General features: G+C 39.9%; 1 protein-coding gene across 1 annotated transcript in view; it reads right to left on the bottom strand.

The window, feature by feature from the left end:
• Nucleotides 1–27,776, bottom strand: part of klhdc4 (kelch domain containing 4) — a 60,248-nt gene that overhangs the window by 14,254 nt on the left and 18,218 nt on the right. Inside the window, exons 6-7 of the mRNA XM_080186888.1 lie at nucleotides 17,686–17,778; nucleotides 14,390–14,549 (exon numbers count right to left, since the gene is read on the bottom strand). Of these exons, the coding sequence (XP_080043014.1) occupies nucleotides 14,390–14,549; nucleotides 17,686–17,778 (253 nt within the window). The remainder of the gene's footprint in view (nucleotides 1–14,389; nucleotides 14,550–17,685; nucleotides 17,779–27,776) is intronic.

Here is a 27,776-nt window from a genome sequence, read left to right as displayed (position 1 = left end):
TCAGCAAAATTTAAGCTGGTGCCCTGCAAGGCTACAAGCCTATGGCATATACCCATTTGTAGAATTTTACTCCAGGACTGATGTTGAGGGGTTTGGGTAATTGGCATTGCTTCTCTGGGAGCGCCAGCAGTGGTGTGCACAGCTGAGGATAGCTATTTTGGGGTAAAGAGAAAATATGGGCCCATTTTAGGAGAGACTTGTAGCTGGCATAAAATATTACAATGGATTGGCAGGATCTGCACCAGTGGATAATCAGAACTAGGAGGGGCCTGTTGACATGATGTGAACTTGGGGGGAAGGAAATATTACTGACTGAAACAAGTGCAGAGGGAAGCAGTTTTACTTAGCACAAAGGAACATGATTGAGGTTGGAGACTAATCTAAGTTTGAGGACACTGCTGCAGGATATCCTCAGTGTGGTGTCTTAGTCCCAAACATCTTCGGCTGCTTCAGCAATGATCCTGGAGATATACGCTGATTGCAACTCAGATTACGTGCCACTCATCAAGGTACTAAAGCAATTTGTGTCCAAGTGCAACAAGATATGGACCAGCATTCAGGCTTTGGTTGATAAGTTGCAACTTATGTTTGTGCCATACGAATGAAAGACACTGAATATCTCCAACAAGAGAGAAAATAACTAATTCTCCATGACATTCAATGACATTACAATCATTGAATCCCCCACCGCCAACATCTGTGGGCTCACCACAGACCAGAAACTCAACTGAACATGCCATATAAATACCATAGCCGTAAGCATAAATGGAAGGTTAGGAAGTCCAAGTGTGTAATTTGACTCCACAAAATCTGTCCACTATTTACAAGGCAGGAGTATGATGTAATATTCTCCACTTGCCTGGATAAATGAAGCTCTAATGACAGTCAAGAAACCTCAACTTCACTCAGTGCCTAGCAGCCCTTTGGATTAGCACCCCATTCAACATCTTAATCAATTATTCATTTCACCATCAGTGCACAGTGGCAGCAGTGTGCACTATCTACAAGATCTATTATACCAACTCACCAAGCCTTCTTTGATAAACCTCTAACATCTATAAGGACAAGGGCAATAGACACATGGGAATACCCCCATCCCCCATGCCAAAACTACACATCATCATCATTCCTTTGCTGCTGCTGGGTTAAAATTCTAGAACATCCTCCCTAATAGCACTGTTGGTGTACTTACACCATATGGACTGCAGCAGTTCAAGAAGATAACTCACCATCACTTATTTAAGAGTAATTATGGATGGGCAAAAATGCATGCCACGCCAGCAATGCTCACATCCCATGAAATTTTTTTTAAAAAAAGTTTTCAGCCACAAAGGTATCACATCAATATTTAAAAAGGAAATTTCGATTGCATGCCCATTTTTCATAAGGAATAATGGATCAAATACTCACATCTTTAAAAATAATTTCTGATTTGCAGGTCCCAAATCTACGCTTTCTGGCACATACTTGCTAGTGCTATCTTCTGGAGTAAGGCCTCCTAATTGGCTGCATCTTGTCCACCATCTAATTAAGGCTGAGGCAGCAGACCCAATCAGCGAGCTTGCAGCCTTGGAGAAATGGCAGCCCCACTGGTCGAGATAGGTGGTATTGGAAGGGATCCCGAGTATGCCTCCGTCTTGAGCAGCACCCTCAAAATGTCTGTTTTGTTTACATAAACTGGCCACAGCTGCCTAATCACCCTTATAATGAAGAAACCTCTACATTGAATGTGGACAAATGTGGCTCCATTGGGGTTACGTGCAGTAGACCTTGGGGCCCCTGGCCAGTTTCCCACAAGCTACCTCCAGGTACCTGTCAGGATTTGGCCTCAGTTTTGGGGGGGGGGGTGGGGGGCAATTCAGGTAGCCCTTTCCTCTTCCACCTTACCTCCAACAAGAGGGGGTATGTGTTGGCTCACTGACCCAATACCCTCTCAACCAATATTCCTGTCGTCCCATATCCTGCCTCCGTAGGACTGGGGGTGGGGGGCAACAGCAATTTGTTTATAAGGATCAGTACAATTAAAGCCACAGAAACATGTCAGAGAAAATACTTCACACAGTATTACAACAGAAATGATATATTCTGCATTACTTCAAAAACTACAGTATATCCAAGAACGTCATAGTAATTAATATATTAGCGTGTCATGTGTGAGTGTGCAGTGTGTGCTGTGTAATTAGCTAACAATTCAATGTTTGCAACTATAGATGACATTGAGCAAACTGATCTTCAAACCAAACATACAGTTACTGATGCATCAATTTAGTATTTACGGACTGAATGATTATAAATGGCCAATAAGATGCATATCAAACCTATTTTAAGAACAAAACAAATCAATGTTCAGATGTTTTAAAATTAATTAGGTAATCTGTTAACTTTACACAAGGGAACAATATCAGGTTATAAACTCCAATTGTGTTTTGCAGCCAAAGCAGGAAGGGGAAACAGTAATAAAAGGAATTTAATTGTTTAAAAGTGCACCTCACTGATACAGTAAAATGTATAACCTGTTTTACTCTGCTTAGGCATCAAATTTTAATGATGGATAGAGGTCATCAGCTAATTCACAAGAAGTAAGAAGTGGAATGATTAAGAAGCTTCTTGCAAAAGAGTAGGAAATGGCTGGTACGGTTTTGCCTTGTTAACTTTTCTTCCCAATTCAAATGCAAGTAAGAACTGGTTAGAAAGAATTCTCCATAACCTACAAATCTGTCAAGCATACAAGATTAGGTGTAGTGCCACTCACTCCTCCAGGTTAATTTCTCTGACGCAAACCATTTATGAAGGAAATATGCAATGAAAATTAATTTTAGTAATTTTTTTAAAAGGTTTCCAAATTAAAATGCAGCAGTTTTTACCACTGCCAAATAAGACAAGGAGTAGCAGATTTAAAACAGTGAGGAGGAGAAATTTCTTAAGGTTTGTGAATCTGTGGAATTCACTACTCAGAATGGGGTGGATGCTGGTACATCGAGTAAACTTTTGGCAAAGGTGGACAGATTTCTACTAGGAAGGGTTTGAAGGTCTATGGTGAATGGGCAGGAAAGTGGAGTTGAGGGCAAGATGAGATCAGCCATGATCGTATTAAATGGTGGAGCAGGCCTAAAAGGCTCAAATGCCTACTCCTGCCCCTAGAATCCTTACAGTGCAGAAGGAGTCCATTTGTCCCATTAAGTTTGCATCGACACTCCAAAGGAGTATCTTACCCAGGACCGTAACCCCATATTTCACCATGGTTAATCCATCTAATCTGCACATCTTTTGGCTATGGGAGGAAACCAAAGCATCTGGGAGGAAAATCATGCAGATGTGGAGAACGTGCAAACTCTACATGGACAGTCATCCAAGGCTGGAACTGAACCCAGGTTCCGTGTACTGTGAGGCAGCAGTGCTAACTACTGTGTCACCACACTGCCCATAGCTGAAAAAGTTTGGGAAACCCTGCACAAAAGATATTGTTTAGATGAAAAAAATACAAACCATGCAAATGTTCCTTCTGACTACAAAGGACACAGCCCTGTGTGTGAATATACATAGCTTCTAACGTGCATGAGTGAGCCACACTGAGAACCCGATGGACAATCTTAAATTGGTTTTATTTAGTTGGTGTAATTTAGCAAGATCAGGATTGTTTAACAGGGGTCCAATCGCCGAATCACATCTAATGTTGGCCACCATGTTTTGAGTATTATAAACATGAGCTGGTTGGGTACGGTCAGTTATTTGTCTGTTGCAAACAGCTGAAGGGATGTGCTGTTAGATACGATTTGCCAATTATTAGGATGCAAGCCTTGGCATTACACCAGCACTGAAATTCATTAACCAAGTTGATCATTTGTGTGATAGGAAGAACATATTTTTGGCTTGATAGCAGTATCCTGCTAGCAGAGAATGCCACTCGTGTTGTTATTGCATAGTAACAGTGTGCAATGGCTATCTTCATGTGTTACTCAAATGTTTGAGACATCAATGGTTTTAATCAGAGAACCAAATATATTTCCAAGGATTGGAGAGACATGAGAAAACCAAATGTATGGAGAAATATATATCCTTCCAGGGTAATCTATGGAAGGCTGGGCACGTTTCAGGGACAAACTGGCAGCATTAGACCCTTTCATGAGTTTGCACTATAGTGAGGGTGATCAGATCAGGGTAGCCATTAACCCACAGGATGGTTTTGATACACTGTATTTCAGCATGAAACTTGCCCAGTGAGTAAATGGCTTAGGCCTTATTTACAAGGTTGTCAATGAGGTGAATCTTGAAGGGTGTGGAACTTTAGAAATCCCCCTGGCCCTGAACCCCCTCTCTCAAGCCCTCACTCCTCTCTCTCGTGCTCCTGTCGCTCCTCCAGTCCCCACTCCCTCTCTCAATGAGGGACCTGGATAGGAAAGACCTGTTTCCCGTACCAGAGAGGTGAATAACCAGGTGCATACATTGAAAGTAAGTGATAGAAGGATTAGAGGGGAGTTCAGGAGAAATCGTTAACCCAGAGGGGGGAGGGGTTCTGGAACTCTCTGCCTGAAAGAGTGGTGCCACCAGAAACCCTTATTGCACTTAATAAGTATATGGATTTGCATTTAAAGTGCTAGAACCTATGGGACTGCAGTCCATGAGCTGGGAAGTGAGATTAGGCTAGATAGTTCTTTTTGGCCAGCACAAACAAAAAGACTGAATAGCCTCCTTCAGTGCCACAAATTTTCTGATTCTGTGTTGCTACTTTCAGCTGCCATCCTTTTTCTCGTCTGTCACAGCCTCCAGTTGCCTAGCAACAACTCTTTCCAATCCACTGGGTGTCTATGCTTTAATTTCTACAGTTTCTTGTTATTGCTGATGAATTGCAGCCTGAGGAGGATTTGCATGAACATTTAATATATTAACCTGCAGAATTGGAAAATCAGTCTTCCTATGGTACACTAATACAGTATTCTCATTCTTGGTTGAAAATGTAGGTTAAATAGGAATATACCTAACAAAATCCTCATGGCCTGGCAGGTTAGCAGTCAAAATAATGTTGCATACAAGTGTAATCTTACTGAAAAAGCATGGAAAGAATAGGGAAGGATTCTATGCCACGTGTCTAGTTTAACCCAAGGTCCATATGTTAGTTCAACAGACTTATGGGCAGTAGTAATTAGAAAAGTTGCGATTTGTCAGAGAAAGAGCATCAGTGCAAAAATGATGGAGGTTATCAACATTCAAAATAATTTATCATATAACAAAAATGCCATAAAAGGCTTTGTAAATCTCAAAAAACAGGAATACAAAAAGTACACAAATATTCTAAATCTGTGTGAAAAATACTTGTCTTCTATGTGACTAATAGAATATAGAAAAAGTCATGGATATATGTATTTTGCAAATCTGCAACAACCAAATCAAAAATAATATAGGGGCAACGTGTGATCTGCAAATGTCATCCCTTGCAGAAATAGCAAATGCCAGAAGATTTAACCTGAAGGGGCACAGTATTCTATAGAACTATCAAATGATTTTAAACTTGCAGTTATCAGCATCTTTTAGTTATCTCTTTGCTTTGTGTTACTCAACTGCTCACAAAAGGACTGAGACCTCACCTCAAGTTATAACTCAGGGACTCGCTTTGAAATCAAAATACCTTAGATGCTCAAAATCTGAAATAAAAACAGAAAATGCTGGAAATACTCAGCAGATCTGGTAGCATTTGTGGAGATAGAAGTAGAGTTTATAGAATTCCTCCGGTGCAGAAGGAGACCATTCAGCCCATCAAGTCTGCACTAATTCTTCAACAAAGCATCCCACCCAGGGCCTATCCCCGTAGCCCACTAATTCCCCTAACCTACACATCTTGGGACAGACACCAAGCAACAATTTAGCATGGCCAATCCACCTCACCTGCACAATCTTTGGACTGTGGGAGGAAACCAGAACACGTGGAGGAAACCCACGCAGACAAGGGGAGAACATGCAAATTCCATACAGTCACCTAAGGCCGGAATTGAACCTGGGTGGGAGTTCCTGGCGTGTGAGGCAGCTAACCACTGTGTCACCGTACCACCCTAATGACTTAAACTCCCTTTCTTTTTCCACAAATACACCCAGACCTGGTGTGTGCTTCCAGTATGTTCTGTTTCTAGCTTGCATTTATGATACTGTTTTACTGGAGCTTTTTAATGCTAAGATACTGTGATTCTCTCTCCCTTTTCCTTTCTATTGTAATAACAGCCTACAGTTAGAGACTGAAAGCCAAGTGTGAAAAATTCAGATGTTGGTTCAATCAGCATGATTTTAACGCTGGTAATTTTTTTTCTGTTTTCTTTACTATTAGCCTTAAAATACGTAATGGAAAGTATTGATCTATGGAAAGTTCTTTCTTACCTCATTGATGACAAATCTTTCATGTATTTATATTCTTTGCATCGCAAGAATTTTGTGATCGAAAAAAATATAATCCACTGTGAAGTCTCATCCTCCAATTACTTGTGGTGCAACAAGCTGCAATTTTTACCAAAAGGGCTTTACTGTAAGGCAGTATCCAAAGGCTCAATATTCTATTGTCCAGAAATGAATTGATTTATATCAGTGATACAGCACAGAAGGAGACCATTTGGTTCCATCATACTGGCTCTTTGTAAAAGCTAAGCAAATTGTCCCATTCCTCTGCTCTTTTTCAATAGCCATGCAACTGTTTGCACTTAAGTAATCCAATTCCCTTTTAGTTTATTCCTGAATCTGCTTCCACAATCTTTTCATGCAATGCTGTTCATAACAGCTCGCTGCGTAACATTTTTTCATCATGTTAACTTCTGGTTCACGTACCAACTCCCTTAAACTTCTGGACGCTGCTCTGGACTCTTCAGCCATTATTTACTCTATCAAAACTCTATGATTCTGAACACCTATATTAAATCACCCCTTAACCCCTTCTACTTCACAAAGAACAAACTCAAGTTTCTCTAGTTCTTCCATGTAACTGAAGTCTTTCCTCCATAGTACTATTTGAATAAATTTCTTCTGCACCATCTGTAAGGCCTTGGCATCATTCCTAATTATGCGGTGTATAGAACTGAAAACTTCAGCCAAGGCCTAACTGCCTTGCTTTGGTCCCACATGCCTCTATTTATAAAATGAAGGTTGCATGTGCTTTATGAACCTGTCCTAGCAGCTTCAAAGACTTGACTATGTATATCCCCAGGACACACTGTTCCTGCAACTGCATTAAAATTGTGCCCTTTAGTTTGTATAAAATATGTGATACACAACCAATAAGTGATTCTGAAATATTATTGGGTTGAATTTAATCCAAAGTGGCAATAAAAATAATTGAGTTCAAATATGAAAATGATTGATGTAATCTGATGCAGACAAAACAAAAATCAATGTACAAATATATCTACATAATGGAAATATGAATTATCATTGCCATTTATAACAAGTTGTTTTATTTAATTCTTTTTAATAATAAGAACTAGAAATGTAAAAGCATGTTTCAAACACTGGTTACCCAGCACTATGCACCCATTTTAAACAAAAAGAATCTTTGGGTTGCGTTTTCTTTCAAAAAAACCTATGAAGTGGCTATCATTCAAGTTAACAGGTGACGTAGAGACCTTCCAAACAAAGATGTCACGCAGCATTAATATGTTTCAATTCTCAAGCCTGACATTCTTGTGTTGCTATTCAGAAAATGTACCACTTACCATTTCTTTCAAACATTGATCTAAAACACTAAGTTAAGTCACTGATTAGTCAGACAAATGTGCATTCACATTTATTCTTAAAACAGCATTCAAAACTGCTGGTCACAATGAGTACTTAGAAGTGGAACAGAGAATGGGAAATGTTCCAAACAGAATGCAACACAAGAGATAGTCCAATGGCAGTTTGCTTTATGAAACTCTTTATGGAGTGTCATGTATGAGGTTCACTAATTGACAGACTTGCTTAGGTTATTACAACATTTGCAATTGTTCTGTTAAGTTAAATAACCTGCAGGGTTTCATTTATAAAAACTTCCCTTAATATGTTTATTAATATGGCTATAGCTCATTTGTAATTAAATTCTCATTCTATCTTCCAGTGTTTTCAGTCACTTCAAGTATTTTAACTTCTCCCCTGTTCCATTAAAATCAGAAGTGTTCCCAAAATTTCATACAAAATGGGAAAAAGTTATTGCATTTGGTTTAGTTATTTTAATTAGATTAGCACTAAATACCGTGACTTATGGGAACTCTGAAAGCAAACTGGTACTCAACCAGTGGTCAAAATATCAAAATCAGTTGTTAGTGAGAATAGAACGCTCCACTGAATACTTTAATACTGTCTTAAATAACACAAAACAGCAGGTTTTTAAGGATGCCTTTAAGGAGGGGAGAAAGGTGCTGAAGCAGGAAGGTTTCAAGAGAGCATTGCAGAGCTTAAAGTCCTGACAACTGAAGACATGACCACCAATGGTGCAACAATTAAAACTGAAAAAACATGCAATGCCAGAATTAAAACAATCCACAGATCTCACAGGGCTAGAAGAGATTACAAAGAGGGGACGAGCCATCATTTTGAAAACAAAATGAGGATTTTAAAATTAAGGCATTACCAGAGAGGGCAGCCCATGTACATCAGCGAATACGGGGATTATTGGTGAATAGACTTAGTGCAAGTTAGGATATGGGCAACAGAATTTTGAATGAAATTGAGTTGAGCTAGAGTGGAAGATGAGAGACCTGGTGGGGAGATTTTCGGACTAGCCAAATAGTTATCACCCATTAACCATGTTCTGTTAAGATCACGATATTGATGTAATGTAAGCTGATGAAAGGCATGAACTTTGTTCACAAGCAAATAACTATTCTGGACAGCAATCTACAGAGGAGTGGTAATAGGTGATCCTCTAGTAGATTCCAAACAGCCATCAACATAAGTACTCAGCAAGTACATTGAGGGAGAGATTGGCTAGAGAATAGCATGGAGCAGAGGGAGTTGTTGCTCGTAAAGAGGTAGGAAAAGTGCTGTGATGAGCCCTTCGCAGAATACGAAAAGTGGAATAAAGGGAAGCAGTGAGCTTATTAAGCAGGGAGTCAAGTCTGGAATAACTGAAGCTGAGTAGGAAGATTGAGGAATGATACTTAGGCTTGGGATTTCACAGAGCAGAGTACTAAAGAGGGGAGAAATGGAAATCAAGTAGCACAATAACAGGAGAGGCCAGCTGAGTTGGGATAAAAAGAGGGAAAAAAAGTGATTTCCACAGATTTTAGTGAGCTTAAACATGCATGAACCTTGGGGACAAGATATCCCAAGTTAAACAGAAGTGGTAACGTAGCAAGATTAGTATAGGTATGTCCTGGTCATTCATGGGGAAAAGGAGGAGGAGACAATAGGAGGATGTTCAGAGTTAAACTCAGAGGACTCATGGTGGGATGCAGTTGTTGTGGTAGAGGTAGAATCAGCATGGAGGACGAACTAAAGTTGAGATTCAGACACAAGCATGGAGGGCAAGTGAATCCTGATGCTACTAATCATATTAGACGAGTGCAAAGATTAATTATTTAAATTATGACTCAAGTAACTTCTTTAATGCTATGTAAAAGTCTAGCCTTTAATACCAATTAAAGATTTGCCTCGGACTCTCAATTTCAGGTCACAATATTGACATAATATACTAGTTTGTGAAGTCTGTTGCTTTTCCGACAGAACACTCCACCTCTCAGTAAAGGGAAAATATTGCTATTTATTTTGGCACCATAAAACACTCAAATTAAGAGAAAGTAAATCACATCAACTCAGCTAGAAGTGGTCAAAATAAAATGAAAATCTGCAAATTACAATTTGCAAAGCCTTAATTTTAAACCATCAATACTCTTTCAGATTCATGACTCATTGAGTCATTACATAAATGGTCACTGAAATAATTTTCTTCCAGAGTACATTTGAATTTTCACAATACTAATGGAACTTGAATACTTCTGGAAAAAGAGCTTTGTATGCCTCTACATTCTGGGGACTAGAATTAATCTCGGATTTACTTGTGATTTTTCAAGGCATTCAGTAACAGGATATTATTTTCACTATCCCAGTGGTGCACTCAGGTTCTGCTTTCCCCTACTATCTGACTAATTTATGTTTACAAATAAAGAGCAGCTAATTGGAAAGGAAAGATTTTCTGGCTAAAATACGTGAATGTATATGAAGCTAAGAGGTTAACGAGAAAGTACTTTAGCTCAATAGAAAATGGCTGAAGGTTCTGCAAAGGTGTCATCACAAAGATGTGCAATGAATAGCACCTGCTGTTACCTTCTGTCAGTTGCGTGACATATAAAGCTTACAACTGTGGCTGAGATTTCACCTGTGATTTCCAAGGTCCTGCGTATGAAATTAAGGTCCAGAGAGCGATCATCAGTATGATGATAAAAAATAAACCAACTCAGACTTGGCAAAATGTTTTTTCATTTACCCAAAATCTAATCTACCTTTTCCTATCATGGGGAGGCAAAGCAAGAAATTCAGGAAACTACTAGCCAATTAGCTTAATATCTATCACAGGATAGTTGCTGGAATCTACTATTAAGGAGGTTATAGCAGAGCACTTTGTAAATCTCAGTGCAAACAGGCAGAGTCATCATGGTTTTGGCAAAGGGAAATCATGTTTAACTAATTTATTGGAGTTCTTTGAGGGAGTAACAAGCAAAGTAAATAAATGGGAATCTATAATTGTGTTGTAGATTTCCAGAAGGCACTTGTCAAGGTGTCACATCAAAAGTGACGACAAAGAGCTCACGATGTGTGGAGATGCTGGCATTGGATTGGGGTAAACACAGTAAGAAGTCTCACAACACCAGGTTAAAGTCCAACAGTGGCAGCAAAAGCCACTGGCTTTCAGAGTGCTGCTCCTTCGTCAGGTAAATGGGAGTTCTGTTCACAAACAGGGCATATAAAGACACAAACTCAGTTTACAAAATAATTATAATAGTTACAAATTATTTTGTAAATTGAGTTTGTGTCTTTATATGCCCTGTTTGTGAACAGAACTCCCATTTACCTGACGAAGGAGCAGCGCTCTGAAAGCTAGTGGCTTTTGCTACCAGATAAAGCTGATGGGCTTTAACCTGGTGCTGTGAGATTTCTTACTGATTTTACCAATAGCACGGATAGAGGATTGGTTAGCTAACAGGAAACAGAGAATAGGCATAAATGGGTCATTTTCCAGTTAGCAGGACGTGACAAGTGCCTCAACTATTTACCATTTGAATCAATGACTTGAATGAAGGGGCTGAATACATGTTTGCTAAATTTGATGATGACACAAAGGTAGATAGGAAAGTAAGGACTCTGCAAAGGGATATTGGTAGGTTAAGTGATTGGCCAAAAATTTGGCAGATGGAGTATAATGTAGGAAAATATGAAATTATGCACTTTGGCAGGGAGAATAGAAAAGCAGCATATTATTTAAATGGACAGAGATTACAGAACTCTTAAGGAACAGAGGGATCTTGGTGTTCTGGTACATGAGTCATAAAACGTTAGTACGCAAGAACAGCTAGTGATTAAGAAGGCAAATAGAATGTTACCATTCACTGCAAGGGGAAATAAATATGAAAGTAGAGGTGCTTTGTTACAGTGTACAGAGTGCTGCTGAGACACTATTTGCAGTACTGTGTACAGTTTTGGTCTCTATTTAAGAAAGGGTGAAAATGCATTAGAAGCAGTTCAGAGAAGGTTCACTGAACTTATCTTTGGGGTTGTTGGGGGGTAGGGCTGGATGGGGCAGGAGGGACGCAGTTCATCTTATGAGGACTTTTTTTCCTCTCGAGGGTTGAGAGAGCTCTTTTCTCCAGAAAGTGGTGGAGGCAAGTTCATTGAATATTTTTAAGACACAGGTAGATAGATTCTTGACTACCATGGGAGTCAAAGGCTATCAGGGTAGGTGGGAATGTGGGGTTGAGAATGTAAGGTTAAGTTCAGTCATAATCTTATTCCAATGGCAGACTATGTTTGAGGGGCTGAATGGCCCAGGTGTGCTCCTAATTCATATCTAAGCTCACATTAAGTTCAAGATGAGCAGGGGTGGGTTTGTTTTATTTGGCACTTGGTTGTTCACTAAAGTTGTATTGTATTATTTTAATAATCAGTAACTTTTGTTCCAATGTTTTGGCAAAAGATATTAAACAAACCCTAAAATGGAGATTAACATGGGACAATGTATTTTGCTCTATCATCTTGTACAAACAAAACATTATTTTGTTCAGGTAATTTTCAAAGATATACTGTGCAATGAAAACAAGATTATAATAGTAAGATTGTTTTAAAATCAATTCTTGACACATGTATAAACGTATAACATCATAAAAATGTATTAAAGTCACTCGCAGATTTAAAGATGACAACTATTTCCTTGCTGGTTTCAATTCTCCAAAGCATGCTTTTCACAAAGACAATTTCCCTTTTGAGTATGATTGGATATTAACAATACCTTCCTATATTTTTGAGGTTATTTTCCCTAAAATTGCACAATTTAATTCATATTGCTTCACCTCATTCTTCCTTCCAAAATAAATTACTTCAGCCTCCTCCGCATTAAATTAAGGGATTTTCACAGTAACTTCAGTGACACTAATAGTGTTTGCCACATGTCTGCCCATTTCATCTTAGGCTTCAATTTTGCTAATGGGCCTTTTATATCACACTTTATCAAACACCTACTGCAAATCCATGTACATGTCAACACTCCTCTCTATTGGCTCATTGAAAAACTTAACTAAATTAGTTAAACACAGTTTGCCTTTTATTTGAGGGAATGTTTTAAGATTCGGTTTTTTTTCTATAGGCAGTCGGTATGTCTGGGAAGAATGCAGCTCAGGTGCTAGGAGAGCAGGATAATTACACATTTTGACCATATAGTGTTTACTTAGGACAGAGCTAATGGATTTTTGTTATAGATAAAGATCTCCCCTGAGGTTTTGATTAGGTTGATTGACAGAGTCATGTAATAATGTGGTTAATAGGAGGAGCCAGATTTGTGGCAGAGAGATAATGTATCCAGTTCTGGTTGGGATTTGTTTAAAACAGAGGTCTTCAAGCGGTTCTGAAAATCAAAACCTCTGAAACAGGTTTGAGACTGTCCACATCTCTTGGAGCAAGTATTTTTATGGTTGCAACTGTATATAAAAGGTGGAATTTTAAGTCTGTGAGAATATTACTTATTTGGAACTGAAACAGTAATAAGTTAAACACTGACACTGCTTCTTTTTGATTTTAAAAATACTGTTAATGGATTACTGTCTCAAAAGGTTTATCATCCTTGATGTTAGCTAACTGACATGGAGTTACTTTGTTTTTCGCCTTTCCTTCTTTATGGCCATAGACGAGGATCTGCAACACTCCAATTTTCTGTCCATTTCTGCATCTATGGTCAGAGCTTCCACAATTTCCACTCTTACTTTCTTCAATAACCTAGGTTGTGTTCCAGACTGAGGTAGTTATCAATTTTTAATGCTGTCAAGCTTTTAATTGCTTCCTTTTCATCTGTTCTTACGCTATCCAATTTTTCAGCTACTTCCACCTTTGCTCATGTACATAATATCACAGCACTATCTTTATTAAACAGTTCCAATTTTTAAAATTATTATTGAGTCAATGTCCCGAACGGCACAATAGATAAAATTCCTTCCATCATGCTATTCTGTTCAATTTGCTGATCATGAGGGCATCAATAGGATATTATTCCAATCTTGCACTTTTAAGTAGATTGCAGTGTCACAGCTTTACAGGAGCAATTTGGCTAAGGGAACAGCTTGTTCTGGAGCACATCTTGAATACAATAGTAGGGATTTCCTCAGCACTCATTTCCTTTGTTATACACTTGCCTAACTCAGCAACACCAAGTGCATTGTAGTGCTCTTACCACCTCCCTTGCTGAAATTTGCCAGACTTTCCATCATGTCTATGTTTAAATCATTAATCAAATTAAGCATGGGTGAGAAAGCAATATTCCTGTATAAAGACGCACCACTTCCCAAACATTCAAATTACAGGCTACCAGTAACTAAAATAGAAACAAATTCTCATCAGGAAAGCCTATTATTTTCATCAATCAATCACTATCCCAAGACTACTGCTGCTTTCCCCAAGCTGACTATTTTTTATTTCTCTGATGGCCTTATCAGATTTCCCACTGCTATTAGCCACATTTAAAATGATGAAAATATTAATCATCAGTGACTATTACAAAATTTGATTTGTTTTTTGATATCCAGAATCTCGACTGTGTTACAAGAAATGATTATTTCCTAATCAAAAGAAAATTACTTAATGTCTATAAATGCTTCAAGGCAGCTATTACTATGATATAACTATTTCTGTTGTTTTATGCCAAAGTGAATAAATAGCAGATCCCTAAAGATGGATGAATTACCTGTTTTGAATAACCTCCATAAATGATCACATTGCCATCTGTAGTGGAAGCCATTTGACAACCTGATCGCGGGCATGGACCGGTCCCAGAGGGAAATAACTTTGACCATGTGAGTGTATCCAGGTTAAAGGAGTAAATGTCATTGTAATAAACAAAATCCCTGAAACAAAGAATTGTTTATTAAACCTTTTCTGTCAAAGTGAAAATCCTTTTGACATTATATTTTCCATTGAATTTGCATTTATAATTGCAGTTAAATAGAAACATCAATTCTTCCTTAAACATAAGAACATAAGAAATAGGAGCAGGAGTAGGCCATCTAGCCCTTCGAGCCTGCCCCGCCATTCAATAAGATCATGGCTGATCTGACGTGGCTCAGTTCCACATTCCTGCCCTCTCTTATCAAAAACCCATCAACCCACGTCTTAAAAATATTTAGCGAGGTAGCCTCCACCACTTCAACAGGCAGAGAATTCCAGAGATTCACCACCCTTTGAGTGAAGAAGTTCTTCCTCAACTCCGTTCTAAACCACCCCCCCTTTATCTTGAGGCTGTGCCCCCTAGTCCTACTGTCCTTTCTGAGCGGGAAGAGTCTCTCTACCTCTATCCTATCCATCCCATTCATCATCTTATATGTCTCAATGAGATCTCCCCTCATTCTTCTAAACTCTAACGAGTAATTTCAAGATAAAATGAGCCATTGCTGGGTTTAAAAATATATAAATAACAACTGAAATAGAAAAATGCTTTTCCAGGTTTGCCATCACCAATATTACACTGTCCCATATTAGTGTGATATTCCTGTTACTACAAAGATTGGAAAACATTCAATTTTATATTATTGGAAGTGGAATATCTCCATACTTTTGTAAAACTGAAATAATTCTATAACTTCATGATTTCACTTTTGCTGAGGACTATGAATCAACTATGTCTGTATTACTGTTTGACGTTGATTTATATAACAACTTTATGCATACCACACACTGACATTATCTAGCTATAATTGTAATGCGTCCATTTTAACAGGCATCTTCATTCTTGTCATATTGCCCCAAATTTGCAACAGTATTTCCAAATTTTAAAATGTTCTTGGGATAACTGCAAACTTAAATACTTATCTTTGAAGTCACAGGGGTTGGGTGAATGATGAATTATATTTTTTATGTTAATTCATTGGAAAGAATATTAAAATGTTATGGTAGTATTTTAAGTCTTATTTTATGTATTATGAAAGTGTAATACAAGTCTTGAATTCTGCAAATCTGATAAATCCTAGTGACAGCCTTGAGCTTTTATTGAGAATCAGTTAGACACATAATCATTAAAGCACGAGTTAAAAACAATGTAGCGCAACTTCCACAAAAATAAAAGGTGCTTCAAATGAAAGCCACATGTTGGTCAGTCATGATTGCACAATCCCTCACTATGCCATGAAACTGCAACTGATGTTGTGCACAAATATCACTAAACATTCAATGCCACTACTTAAGAGATGCTATATTGTGTGAAGTAAATATATCAAAATAATTCATACTTAAAAATCATTAATTTTTAAGTACACAGTACAGATATTGGACATGTTTCATACAAGCAGGACACAGCAAAGCAAGTGCTGGATCTGTTTATCCCAAATGAAACTTGCGCAATTAATGCCAGTACAGATAAGCTGTCTCCTTCACAAATGCAATTAATTCCTCCCAGAGAGGTAACATCACAGTATAATTCCCTGAAATAAATCAGTGGGAATTTGTTCTGGTATCACTTTCCTTTTGTGAGTTTTTAAAAATCATCAATGTTAAGATAGTACACATTCAATAAGAGGCACGCTAACAGCTGGAAGTGTTTACGGTACAATGTGGGCATATGGCCTTTAGTTCCCCCACTTCAAGTCCAGAGCTTTCCATCAGGGATTATGAGGCGACAGCATAAAGACACCTTCAGGGAACGAAAGGCAAGATCAAGCCAGGTCATCTAACAGACTGTTCTACTCGCGTGCAATGAACACAGCATGGGTGTCCAGCTTTTTTTTTTGAGTAAAACTGAGTGGGAATGGGTCACATGTGACTAAATCATATTTCAGCTTGATTCTTGATAAGATGCCCTGTCCAACTCCCAACCTACTTCACATTTAAGAGCCCACTGGACAATACAAGTTGTATTTTCTTAATTTTAATATTTCATTCCATCTGCTCAGTCTCCTTCTCTTGTTTTCTTCAACTGCTGTTATCTCTAATTTCTCTCTTTATTTGTCTTCCTCCCTCTCCCTTACCTTGTTCACTTGGCACACTCTGTCTCAGCCTTTATGTAGCTAACTGCTCACTTCCTGACTCTCCCAAACCTCTAATTTCACTAGAAGGCCTGAGTCAGAAATGTGATTGAATATACCCAATTGGTCAAGATGGGTACTGTTCTAATAAAATTCTAGCTCAACACTATGTTGAATAAAGCAGTCTATCTGATGAGCACCCATCCACTCCCCGCAATATCACATTACTGTGATTGCATCATGTACTAGCTACAGGATACATCACAGTAACTCATTAAGGTTTCTTTGACAACACCTCCCAAACCTGCAGACTCCACCATTCGGAAGGAAAAGGGCAGGAGTGCATGGAAACTCCATCTTCTTCAAGTTTCAGCACCAAATTGCAAACCATCCTTGCTTAACAAATATTGCCCATGTTACATTGTCGCTGGCTCACAATCCCAGAAATTAGTACTGAACAGTATTGTCGGAGTTTCTTCACAACAAAGATGAAGTGGCTCAAAAAGGTGATTCCCAAGGGCAATTAGGGATGGCCAATAAATGCTGCCATCATCTACAATAACTTGAAAGCAATTGCAAAGAACAGGTGGCTCCAATGATGGAAGACAGACACATACTATATCTAGGGGTAATGGTCCCTGCTATAAAAATTTCTGGTTGCTCAATACAAGTGTGTTGTGTGTTATATTTTAAAAAAATCAGGTTACAAAAAAGTATTACAAAATACGATCTGTCCAGACCCATGCAAATATGTTCCATATTATAGTAATGCAAGTCTTTTCTGTTGAAGAACTCCTTACAGTCATTAGATGAATGGCACTAAGACCCAAGTCTCAGAGACCCAAGTGGTTCTACATTCCTTTGTATATTTGCAATTTACTTCCTGGATATTTCTATGATCAGATTTTATGGTACTTTGCAAGTGATTGTTGAATAAATTATGGGCACTTCAGTATTCTCATTAGATAAATCAATCACACCTTTTGTTATACAGTAAGACCATTGTCTCACGTTGCATGTAAATTACCTTGTACTCTCATGGAATCCACCAAATACTAGGATCTGTCTCTTGCAAACAACCATCCGATGTCCACTTCTTCCTGATGGTCCACCTGTTGCCCTATTAAAGACAAAACAGTTACATGACAGTTGAAGTATCATGAAACACAAAGCCAAAATACCCTTAATAGCTTCCAACCCACAAGCTATGCCTAAAATTCAATAGCAAGATTCATAGAATCCCTACAGTGCAAAAAGTGGCCATTCAGTCCATCAAACCTGCACCGACAATAATCCCACCCAGGCCCTACCCCTGTAATCACACTCATTTACTATGCTACCCCTCCTGACACTAAGGGACAATTTAGCACAGCTAATCAACTTAACCTTCACATCCTTAGACTGTGGGAGGAAACTGGAGTACCTGGAGGAAATCCACACATACATGGGGAAAACATGCAAACTCTATACAGTCACCCAAGGCTAGAATCGAACTTGGCGCTGTGAGACAGCTGTGCTGCCAGAAACAGATGATCCAAGAGAGCAACTGCTAAGATTTTCATCATGGGAAGAAGACAACATCACGGCAAAGCTTAAATGGAAACAACCAGCCTTTTACTAATCCATACTAAAGTTATACAAGTGATCAATATCATCCAAGAACAAAAACTATATTTCGGTGAATCATTTAGTCTGACCAGAATACCATTTCAAGTGATGAAAATGACTCAATTTATTAATGGTCTAAGGTTATACTCATCGGAAATATTATGGGGCAGTGGGTAGCTTCGTTGCCTGAACAGAAAGCTGAGTTCCAGTCCTACTCCAAGACTGGTCAGCCACTAAAAACGCTTTCATAACAAAGACAAACATGTTGATTGTCAATCTATAAAACCTTCCAACACACTTATGGCAGGCAGTAAGAGCAGAAAAATCTTCTGGTCAGTCATGCTTGATGCAGAGTGGCACGCCTCAAGTTAAAGCCTCTAGCTTCAGGCTTGTGACCTGTTCCAGGAAAGATAAGGTCCTGAAAACAGACACAAGTACTTGCTTTGTCTCTAGATCCAGGATGCCTTAAGCTTTAGCCACACCTCCATGCTGCTGTAAATACTTGATATGGATACTGCATACAATAAAGCTGCTGTATCCAACCAGGGTTCTCACGGGTGAATAAATAGCATAGAAACAAAGTTTTAAATTATTCATATTAAGAGCCAAACAACATGGTTACAATGTGAAATTGTGAAGAAATCCATTCTAACGTAACCTGAATGATTTTCCTTAAAGGTTTTCAATGTTTACGCTTTGCTTTCTTTTTCTACAAAATCATTCATCTATACTGAGTAACTCATTAGCTGTACTACTATTCATAATAGTGCAACTCAGGTGGCTTGTTGGAAAAAAAATCCACCTTAAGTGAGAAGTCTTTCTTCCTGTTGGAAAGTATGATGTCACTAAGGAGGATAATTTCCGCTACTCAACATTTATAGCCAGAACGTAAATGCATTCTTTGATGGTTACAATTTTGCTTTAAATAACAAATTACATATTTTTTCACCCAGCCAAGTATCTTAAATCACAATGGACCTTCACCTGTAAAATTTTTAAGAATTGCAGAAATCTCAAACACATCTCCTAAATATAGGCTTTTCTCCAAGCTCTACCATCTCTTCCAAATTCAGTGGGTCTTCCTTTTCCATTGAATAAATTGTTAGGTTAAGACATATTTAGAGACAAACAGTCAACTAAATAATATAAAGTCTCATCCGTGTGACTTCATTGAAGTGCGGGAATTTGGTGAGTTGAGGGAGTTTGATTAGGATGGGGGTGAGGTAATCTTTTATCCTTTTTAATTTTTCACTGCGCAGAAATTGGTTCTTGTTCTACTATAGGGGAAGAAGCTAACTGTTTGGTGAGCATCCAGCAAGTGGTTTAGGTCTCTATTCTTAAAATTTAAAATAGTACAGGGATTTGTGGTAAGATTAATGCAAAAAAGGAAAATAAACAATTGAATAAAATAGTTAAGTAATTATTAAAGCACATAAAGGATGGCAAGACAGGTAATATGTCATGGTTGCAACATGTGGGAACTCCTGGATACCAGAGTGATCCAGGGCAAACAGATCTACACAGAATAGATGCATTCTAGTGGAAAAAAAATACCAGGGGTGGACCCACCAGTATCAAACTAAAGGAAAAGCATACAAATGTGCAAGTGGTGTGGCAGGTCAGAAGACTGGGCAAAATATAAAGAACAGCAAAGAATGACAAACAGATTAATAAGAGGGAAAAATTAAGAGTTTCAGAAAAAGGTAACTAGAGATATAAAGATGGGCAATAAGAATTTCTACAGGTATTTTAATAAGAATTCAGAAAAAAGGAAACTCGGGCAAATTAGCTTGACATCTGTCCAAGGGAAAATGTATAAAGCTATTATTGAAGATGTTATAGCAGGGCACTTAAAAAAATTCAAGGGTCAGAGTTTTGTGAAAGGGAAATCAATGTATTAGAGTTCTTTGAAGAAGTAACGTGTGCTGTGGATAAATAGGAACTGGTGGATGTACTGTATTTGCATTTCCAGCAAGCATCTGATAAGATGCTGCATCAAAGGTATTGCGGAAAATGAAAGCTCATGATGTAGGGGTAATACACTGGCTAGCTGACTGGAAACAAAGACTAGTCATAAATGGGTCTTTTTGTGGTTGGCAGGGTGTAATGAGTTTCATGGATCAATGCAGGAGCTCAATATTTTATAATATAAATAAATTACTTGGATAATGGGGCCATATGGATACTTATTAAATTTGCTGATGACACAAAGATAGGTAGGAAAGTTGCAAAGATGACATCAGACTACAAAGGGACGTTAACAAACTGAATGGGCAAAAATCTTACAAATGGAGTATCATGAGGGAAAATGTGAAATTGTCCATTCTGCCAGGAAAAATAAAAACGCGTATTATTGTTTGCTGGAGCAGGCGAGTGAAGGAGCAGAGAGTCAAGTAAGAAATTACCTGTTTAAAACCTGTTTAAATTAGTTTAAAGCATTTTCGCGGGCTTTTTAGTGTGTAGTTAGAACTTACCTTGTAGAACTGTTTAAATTATTTAAAAGCATTTTCGTGGGCTTTTTGTGTTTACTGCTTTAAGAATTCAAAGGGAGTGGATAGCAGGGATTTGTGGGTAAGCAGGCTTTTAAACAGCACCAGGTTTAAAAGGAGGCCTGGTGTAGACAGTGGGCAGCAGAGTGAGAGGGAAGCAGAGTGAGCTACTAGGGCTTAGGTTCAAAGGGCTTGGAGAAAAGGGCCAGGTAAGTTTGCGTTGAATTCGTTCAATATTACTACAGGGAATAATGGAGGGGCATGTGATGTGCTGTTTCTGTATGACGTGGGAGCTGGTGGACCCCAGGGTCCTTCCATGTGACCATGTCTGCAGTAAGTGCTGGTTGCTGGAGGAGCTCCAGCTCAAGGTAGATGAGCTGGCCTCTGAGCTACAGACACTGAGGCTCATCAGGGAGAGGGAGGGTGCCATTGACAATGGGGTGCAACAGACATCCACCCCCCCCCCCCCCCCCCCCCAGACTGGCTAACTCTAAGGGTCAGGAACAGGAGGGGGCTGTGGAGAAGGAGGAGGGTGGGGACTGGAGGAAGGAGGGTGGGGACCAAATGCCTCAGCCTCTCAATCTGCATAACAGGTTTGAGGTTCTTCCTTCCAGTGTGGACAAGAATGAGGGCGGCGAGGTTGGTGAGCAAACTGCACACGGTACAGTGATGCAGACACAGGTCATAGGCAAAGAGAAGGTGAAAAGGAACATAGTAGTGATTGGGGATAGTGTGGTTAAGGGTATTGACACTGTCCTTTGTCACAATGACAAAGTGCACAGAAGGGTGTGTTGTCTGCCTGGTGCTTGGGTCCAGGATGTCGCATCTGGGCTGCAGAGGAACCTGGAGTGGGAGGGTGAGAATCTGGTCATTGTAGTACATGTGGGTGCCAACGACGTAGGTAAAATGCGAACTGAGGATCTGGGGAGGGAGTTTGAAAAGCTGGGAATGGAATTAAAAAGTAGAACCGACAAGGTGGTTATCTCCGGACTACTGCCTGAACCGAGTGCAGACGGGCGTAGGGTTGATAAGATTAAGGAAGTGAATGGATGGCTCAGGGATTGGTGTGGGAGGAATGGGTTTGAATTTATGGGGCATTGGCATCAGTATTGGGGTAGGTGGGACCTGTTCAGGTGGGATGGGGTTGGTCTGAACCATGCTGGGACCAGAGTGCTGGCTAATCATGTAAATAGGACTGTAGTTAGGGCTTTAAACTAATTAGTGGGGGGGTGGGGGGGGTGCGCGCGTGCGCGCAAGGGTAGGTGACATTACGGGGTCTAAAGTAAAGGAGAGGGTGCAGGTAAGGGAGGAGGCCAAGGATGTCCCATTAATAAAAGGAGTAGGGGGTGTGAGTATGGTTGGTGGCGTTCTGGCAAATAGGGTACAGGTGAAGGCTGGGATGAAGGCACTTTATCTGAATGCACGAAGCATTCGGAATAAAGTGGATGAACTGGTGGCGCAGATCAGCACAAATGGATATGATCTGGTGGCCATTATAGGGACGTGGCTGCAAGGTGACAGGGACTGGGAGCTGAATGTCCAGGGGTATCAAGTGTTTAGGAAGGATAGGCAGGATGAAAAAGGGGGGGGGGCATAGCTCTGCTGATTAAGGATAGCATCAGGGTGGTAGCAAGGGATGATATAGGAACCAAACAGCAGAACGTAGAATCGTTGTGGGTGGAGATTAGGAACAGCAAAGGGAGGAAGATGCTGGTGGGTGTCGTTTATAAGCCCCCGAATAATGATCTGGAGGTGGGGCAGACTGTTAACGCGCAAATAAATGCGGCGTGCAGGAATGGGACAGCGACAATTATGGGGGATTTCAATCTACATATTGATTGGTCGACCCATGTTGGACAAGGTGGGCTTGAGGAGGAGTTCTTGGAATGCTGCCGGGATAGTTTCCTCGAACAATGTGTGCTGGAGCTGACAAGGGAGCGAGCTATCTTGGATCTGGTGTTATGTAATGAGGCGGGTAGAATTAGGGACCTTGCGGTGAAGGATCCTCTTGGGAAGAGTGATCATTGTATGGTGGAGTTTCTGATGCAGATGGAGGAGGAGGAACTGGGTTCCTGGACATGTGTCCTTTGTTTGAACAGAGGGGAGTATGGTAGGATGAGAGAGGAATTGGCAAATGTAGATTGGGGGAGTGCATTGGAAGGTAGGTCTGCTGAGGAACAGTGGAGGATCTTTAAGGAGATCTTTCTTGGTGCTCAGCAGAAATTTATTCCAATGGTTAAAAAGGATCGCAGTAGGAGAGATAATCAGCCGTGGATAACGAAGGAGGTGAAGGAAAGTGTTAAATTAAAAGCAGATGCGTTTAGAGTAGCTAAGAGTAGTGGGCGAGAAGAGGATTGGGAGAGGTTTAAATGTCAACAAAGAATGACAAAGAAGTTGATAAAGAAGGGTAGGATAAACTATGAAGCTGGGCTAGCGCTTAATATAAAAAAGGATAGCAAGAGTTTTTATAAATATATAAAAAGGAAGAGGCTGGCTAGGGTGAACGTTGGACCCTTAGAGGATGAGATGGGGGACTTAGTGGTAGGGGATGGGGAAATGGCTGAGGCCCTGAATAACATTTTTGTTTCGGTCTTCATGGAGGAGGACGTGAATAATTTGCCGGGTGTTAGCAATGGAAAGATGGTAGGAATGGAGGGCCTGAATGACATTATTGTTACTAAAGAGGCGGTGCTCGACAGACTGGAGGGACTGATTGTGGACAAGTCCCCAGGACCGGATGGAATGCATCCAAGGGTTCTGAAGGAAACGGCGGAGGTGATAGTGGATGCCTTGGTGATTATTTTCCAAACGTCACTGGATTCCGGGGAAGTGCCGGAAGATTGGAAAATGGCTAACGTTACGCCGTTGTTTAAGAAGGGTGGCAGGCAAAAGGCGGGGAATTATAGGCCGGTTAGTTTAACGTCTGTTGTAGGAAAAATGTTAGAATCCGTGATCAAGGAGAAAATAGCGAGGCATCTTGAGGGGAATTGCTTGATAGAGCAGACGCAGCACGGTTTCGTTAAGGGGAAGTCGTGTCTGACGAATTTATTGGAGTTCTATGAGGATGTGACTAGGGCGGTGGATAGAGGAGAGCCGGTGGATGTGGTCTTTCTTGATTTTCAGAAGGCGTTTGACAAGGTGCCTCACAAGAGGTTATTGCAGAAGGTCAGGGGGCACGGAGTTGGGGGTAGGGTATTAGCGTGGATAGAGGATTGGCTGTCAAATAGGAGGCAAAGAGTGGGGGTCAATGGGTGCTATTTGGATTGGCGGTTGGTGACTAGTGGAGTGCCCCAGGGGTCGGTGCTGGGGCCTCAGCTATTCACCATTTATATAGATGATCTGGAGGAGGGAACTGAGTGTATGGTGTCGAAATTTGCTGATGACACCAAGATTGGTGCAGCGGCAAATTGTGCGGAGGGTGTGGAGAGTCTGCAGAAGGATCTAGATAGGCTGGGCGAATGGGCCAGGAAATGGCAAAATGAAATTTAATGTTGGCAAGTGCAAGGTGGTCCACTTTGGTAGGAATAATGGTAGGAAGGACTATTACTTACGTGGCGAAAAACTGCAGCATGCGACGGTGCAGAGGGACCTCGGGGTCCTTGTACATGAGTCGCAAAAACCCAGCCTGCAGGTGCAGCAGGTGGTCAGGAAGGCTAATGGGATGCTGGTCTTCATAGCAAGGGGGACTGAATATAAAAGTAGGGAGGTCTTGCTGCAGCTGTATAGGGCACTGGTGAGGCCGCAGCTGGAGTACTGTGTGCAGTTTTGGTCACCGCACTTACGCAAGGATATTTTGGCCTTGGAGGGAGTGCAGAGGAGGTTTACTAGGCTGATTCCGGAGTTGAGGGGGTTGAACTATGAGGAGAGGCTGAATAAACTAGGCTTGTACTCATTAGAGTTTAGAAGAATGAGGGGAGATCTCACTGAGACGTATAAGATATTGAATGGGATGGACAGGATAGAGGTGGAGAGGCTCTTCCTGCTCAGAAAGGACAGTAGGACTAGAGGGCACAGCCTCAAGATAAAGGGGGGGCGGTTTAGAACGGAGTTGAGGAGGAACTTCTTCACTCAAAGGGTGGTGAATCTCTGGAATTCTCTGCCCGTTGAAGTGGTGGAGGCTGCCTCGCTCAATATTTTTAAGACGCGGATTGATAGGTTTTTGATAGGCAAGGGGATTAAGGGTTATGGGGAGAGGGCGGGAATGTGGAACTGAGCCACGACAGATCAGCCATGATCTTATTGAATGGCGGGGCAGGCTCGAGGGGCTAGATGGCCTACTCCTGCTCCTATTTCTTATGTTCTTATTATCTAACTGGCGAGAGATTGCAAAGCTCTATGGGATCAGAATGTCTTGGTATAATCTCAAAAGGCTGGTATACAAGTTCAGTAAATAATAAGGAAAGCTAATAGAATGTCATTGTTTATTGCGAGAGGAATTGATTACAAAAGTAGGGTGGTTATGCTTCTGTTGTGGATGGCATTGGTGAGACCACATCTAAAGTGTTGTGTTCAATATTCGTCTCCTTATTTACAGGAAGATGTAAATGCTTTAGAAGCAGTTCAGAGGATTACTGGACAAATACCAAGAATGGGTATGTTGTCTTAGATTCAGTATAATGTGGATAAATGCAAAGTTAATCACTTCAGATGCAGAAACAGATTGGCAGAGTATTATTCAAATAGTGATAGATTGGGAAGTGTTAGACATACAAAGGGAACTGGGTGTTCTAGTGCACCAATCACTGAAAACAAGCAGTTAAGGCGACAAATGATATGCTGTCCTCATTGCAAGGAGGTTTGAGTACAAGAGTAAGGATGCCTTACTGCAGCTGTCCAGGACCTTGGCGAGGATGCACCTGAAGTAGTGTGTGCAGTTGTGGTCTCCTTTTCTAAGAAGCATGTTATGATAGTACGTTATTTTAGGTTTAAGAGGTTGCTTTAAGAGGCAGTGTTTTGTTATAGGAGTCAATTTGTCTACGAAAGCATGCAGCTCAACTGTTGAGCACAGGATAATAATTGATTTTAGCTCGGAATCTGTTACTTTGCAGAATTAATGGACCTTCTGTTTATTTAGATTCTCCTGAGATTTCAGACTAGGTATAGAGCCATGTGGTTAATGGGAGGAGCTAAGCTTGCAGGGAAGTACTTTTTCAGTTCCATTTTTAAAAACAAAGGGGGTTGCTTCTTCTTTAAGAGGATTGGCTGTCTCTCTCTCTTGAAAAGCCTTCTCTGAAAACTCCAAAGCCTTGTAACTATGTCACAGCAAGTATACCTGTGTTTTGCTAAGTAACTGAAGGGGTTTGACTCTATAAGAAGAGTATTGCTTGAATTGGAACTCATAGCGATAGGCTACCAGTTAAAACTTGTATCTTGTCATGTTTAAGTATTGCTCAATTGTTAAAGGTTAAGCTCATTCATTTGTTATAGTCAAATTGTGTTGTTAAATAAAATTTTTTTGATAAAAGCTTTCTTTTTCAGTAGAATCACGCTGGAGTGAAACATCTCATCATCATTCTAATGCCATAGTTGAATATTGTTGAGGTCTAGTCTGGTTTCATAATATACCTTGGAGTTTCTGATCTGGTACTCTAACAAATGATACACTTGACAAAGAAGAAATGACAGCTCATTTGAGGAAATATTAGGTCGATTGATTTTGATTTGATTTATTATTGTCACAAGTATTAGTATACGGTGATAAATATTGTTTTTGTGCATTATACAGACAAAGCATACTATACACAGAAAGAAAAGAGAGAGTGCAGGATGTGGTGTTAGTCATAACTAGGGTGTAGAGAATGATCGAGAGAAGAATAAAAAGTGCAAAGAGGATGAGAGAGGGATAATGGGATGAAGATTAGATACAATGTCTAAGCATGCAGCTCAAAAGGGAATGTAATAGGAATGGGATCATTTTAATATTCTCCCCTTCCTTCTAATTGGATAAAGAGAATGTGCCCTATTACTACACCCCCGACCCCACACCCTCAATCTTGTCCTATGTACTTTGTCTTTAGCTCTGATGAAGGGTCATTCTGACTCAACATTGGTTCTATTCTCTCCACAGATGCTGTCAAACCTGCTAAGTTTTCCCAGCATTTTCTGTTTTTGTTTAAAATGACTTCTAGAAAACTGTATTAAATCATCCATCATTTTCACTGGTACATACTAATTGGTTCCTTAGCAAATTAATAAGTTCTATCTGCTAGTGTTTGTGCACCTAAGAAAATGAGTACAAATCTGAAGATACATCTTCAGCCAATGCAAAAAGCACAAACTCAGAACATCAACGTGGCCAGTGTTGTGGACAGTACCTGATTCATGTGAATTGAATCTGCATAAAAGATTGCAGAAACTTGAGCCCAAATCTTTCTGGCATAACTCATTTATATTTAAAATTTTCTGAACTTTTACACTAGTTCGGTCAATTCAGGCTGGGTTATATTATCAGATATGACAGGTGTGAAAGAGGAGAAACTCTATCCCATTGTGAATATCTTCCAGTCTTCTGAATTTGAATTTTTTTTCTGTTCATTGAATAGCATTTCAAAAATTATTTTGCTATTATGATCAATTTTTTAATGTTTATTTTTCCTTACTTTTAATCCAGCATTTCATGCATTCAGTTCCTTGTATTTTGCACGAACAATGTAATTAGTGCAGCATTGTCAAGCAGCTGACGGCAATGCAAACAATTTTCAACAGCCAACCGGAAAGAGCTCCGAATCATTGCAAATTACAAGCTATTTTTATATTATTTCCAACCAAACAAGTCTTCAGGGCTGTTAACCACCCACACATCTCCTGGAGACCTGAACTTGTTCCAATGCAAGGCTTCTCCAAGCAACTTAAGGGACTAACTAGGCTTACAGCAATACAGGTGTACTAATGCTGGTACTGCATTTATTCAAATCTAAATGGAAGTAACTTGCACTACGTTGAACAGGGATTTACAATAGACTTTAATACATTTGTGGCTGTAATCCTGTCTTCTAGACAGACTATGTAAAAATGAATGGCA

Source organism: Carcharhinus amblyrhynchos, chromosome 4, assembly GCF_965287045.1.
Source record: "Carcharhinus amblyrhynchos chromosome 4, sCarAmb.v2.hapA, whole genome shotgun sequence".
Taxonomy (NCBI): Eukaryota; Metazoa; Chordata; class Chondrichthyes; order Carcharhiniformes; family Carcharhinidae; genus Carcharhinus; species Carcharhinus amblyrhynchos.
The sequence above is the reverse complement of the archived record's forward strand: the minus strand, read 5'-3'. Positions and strand labels throughout refer to the sequence as shown.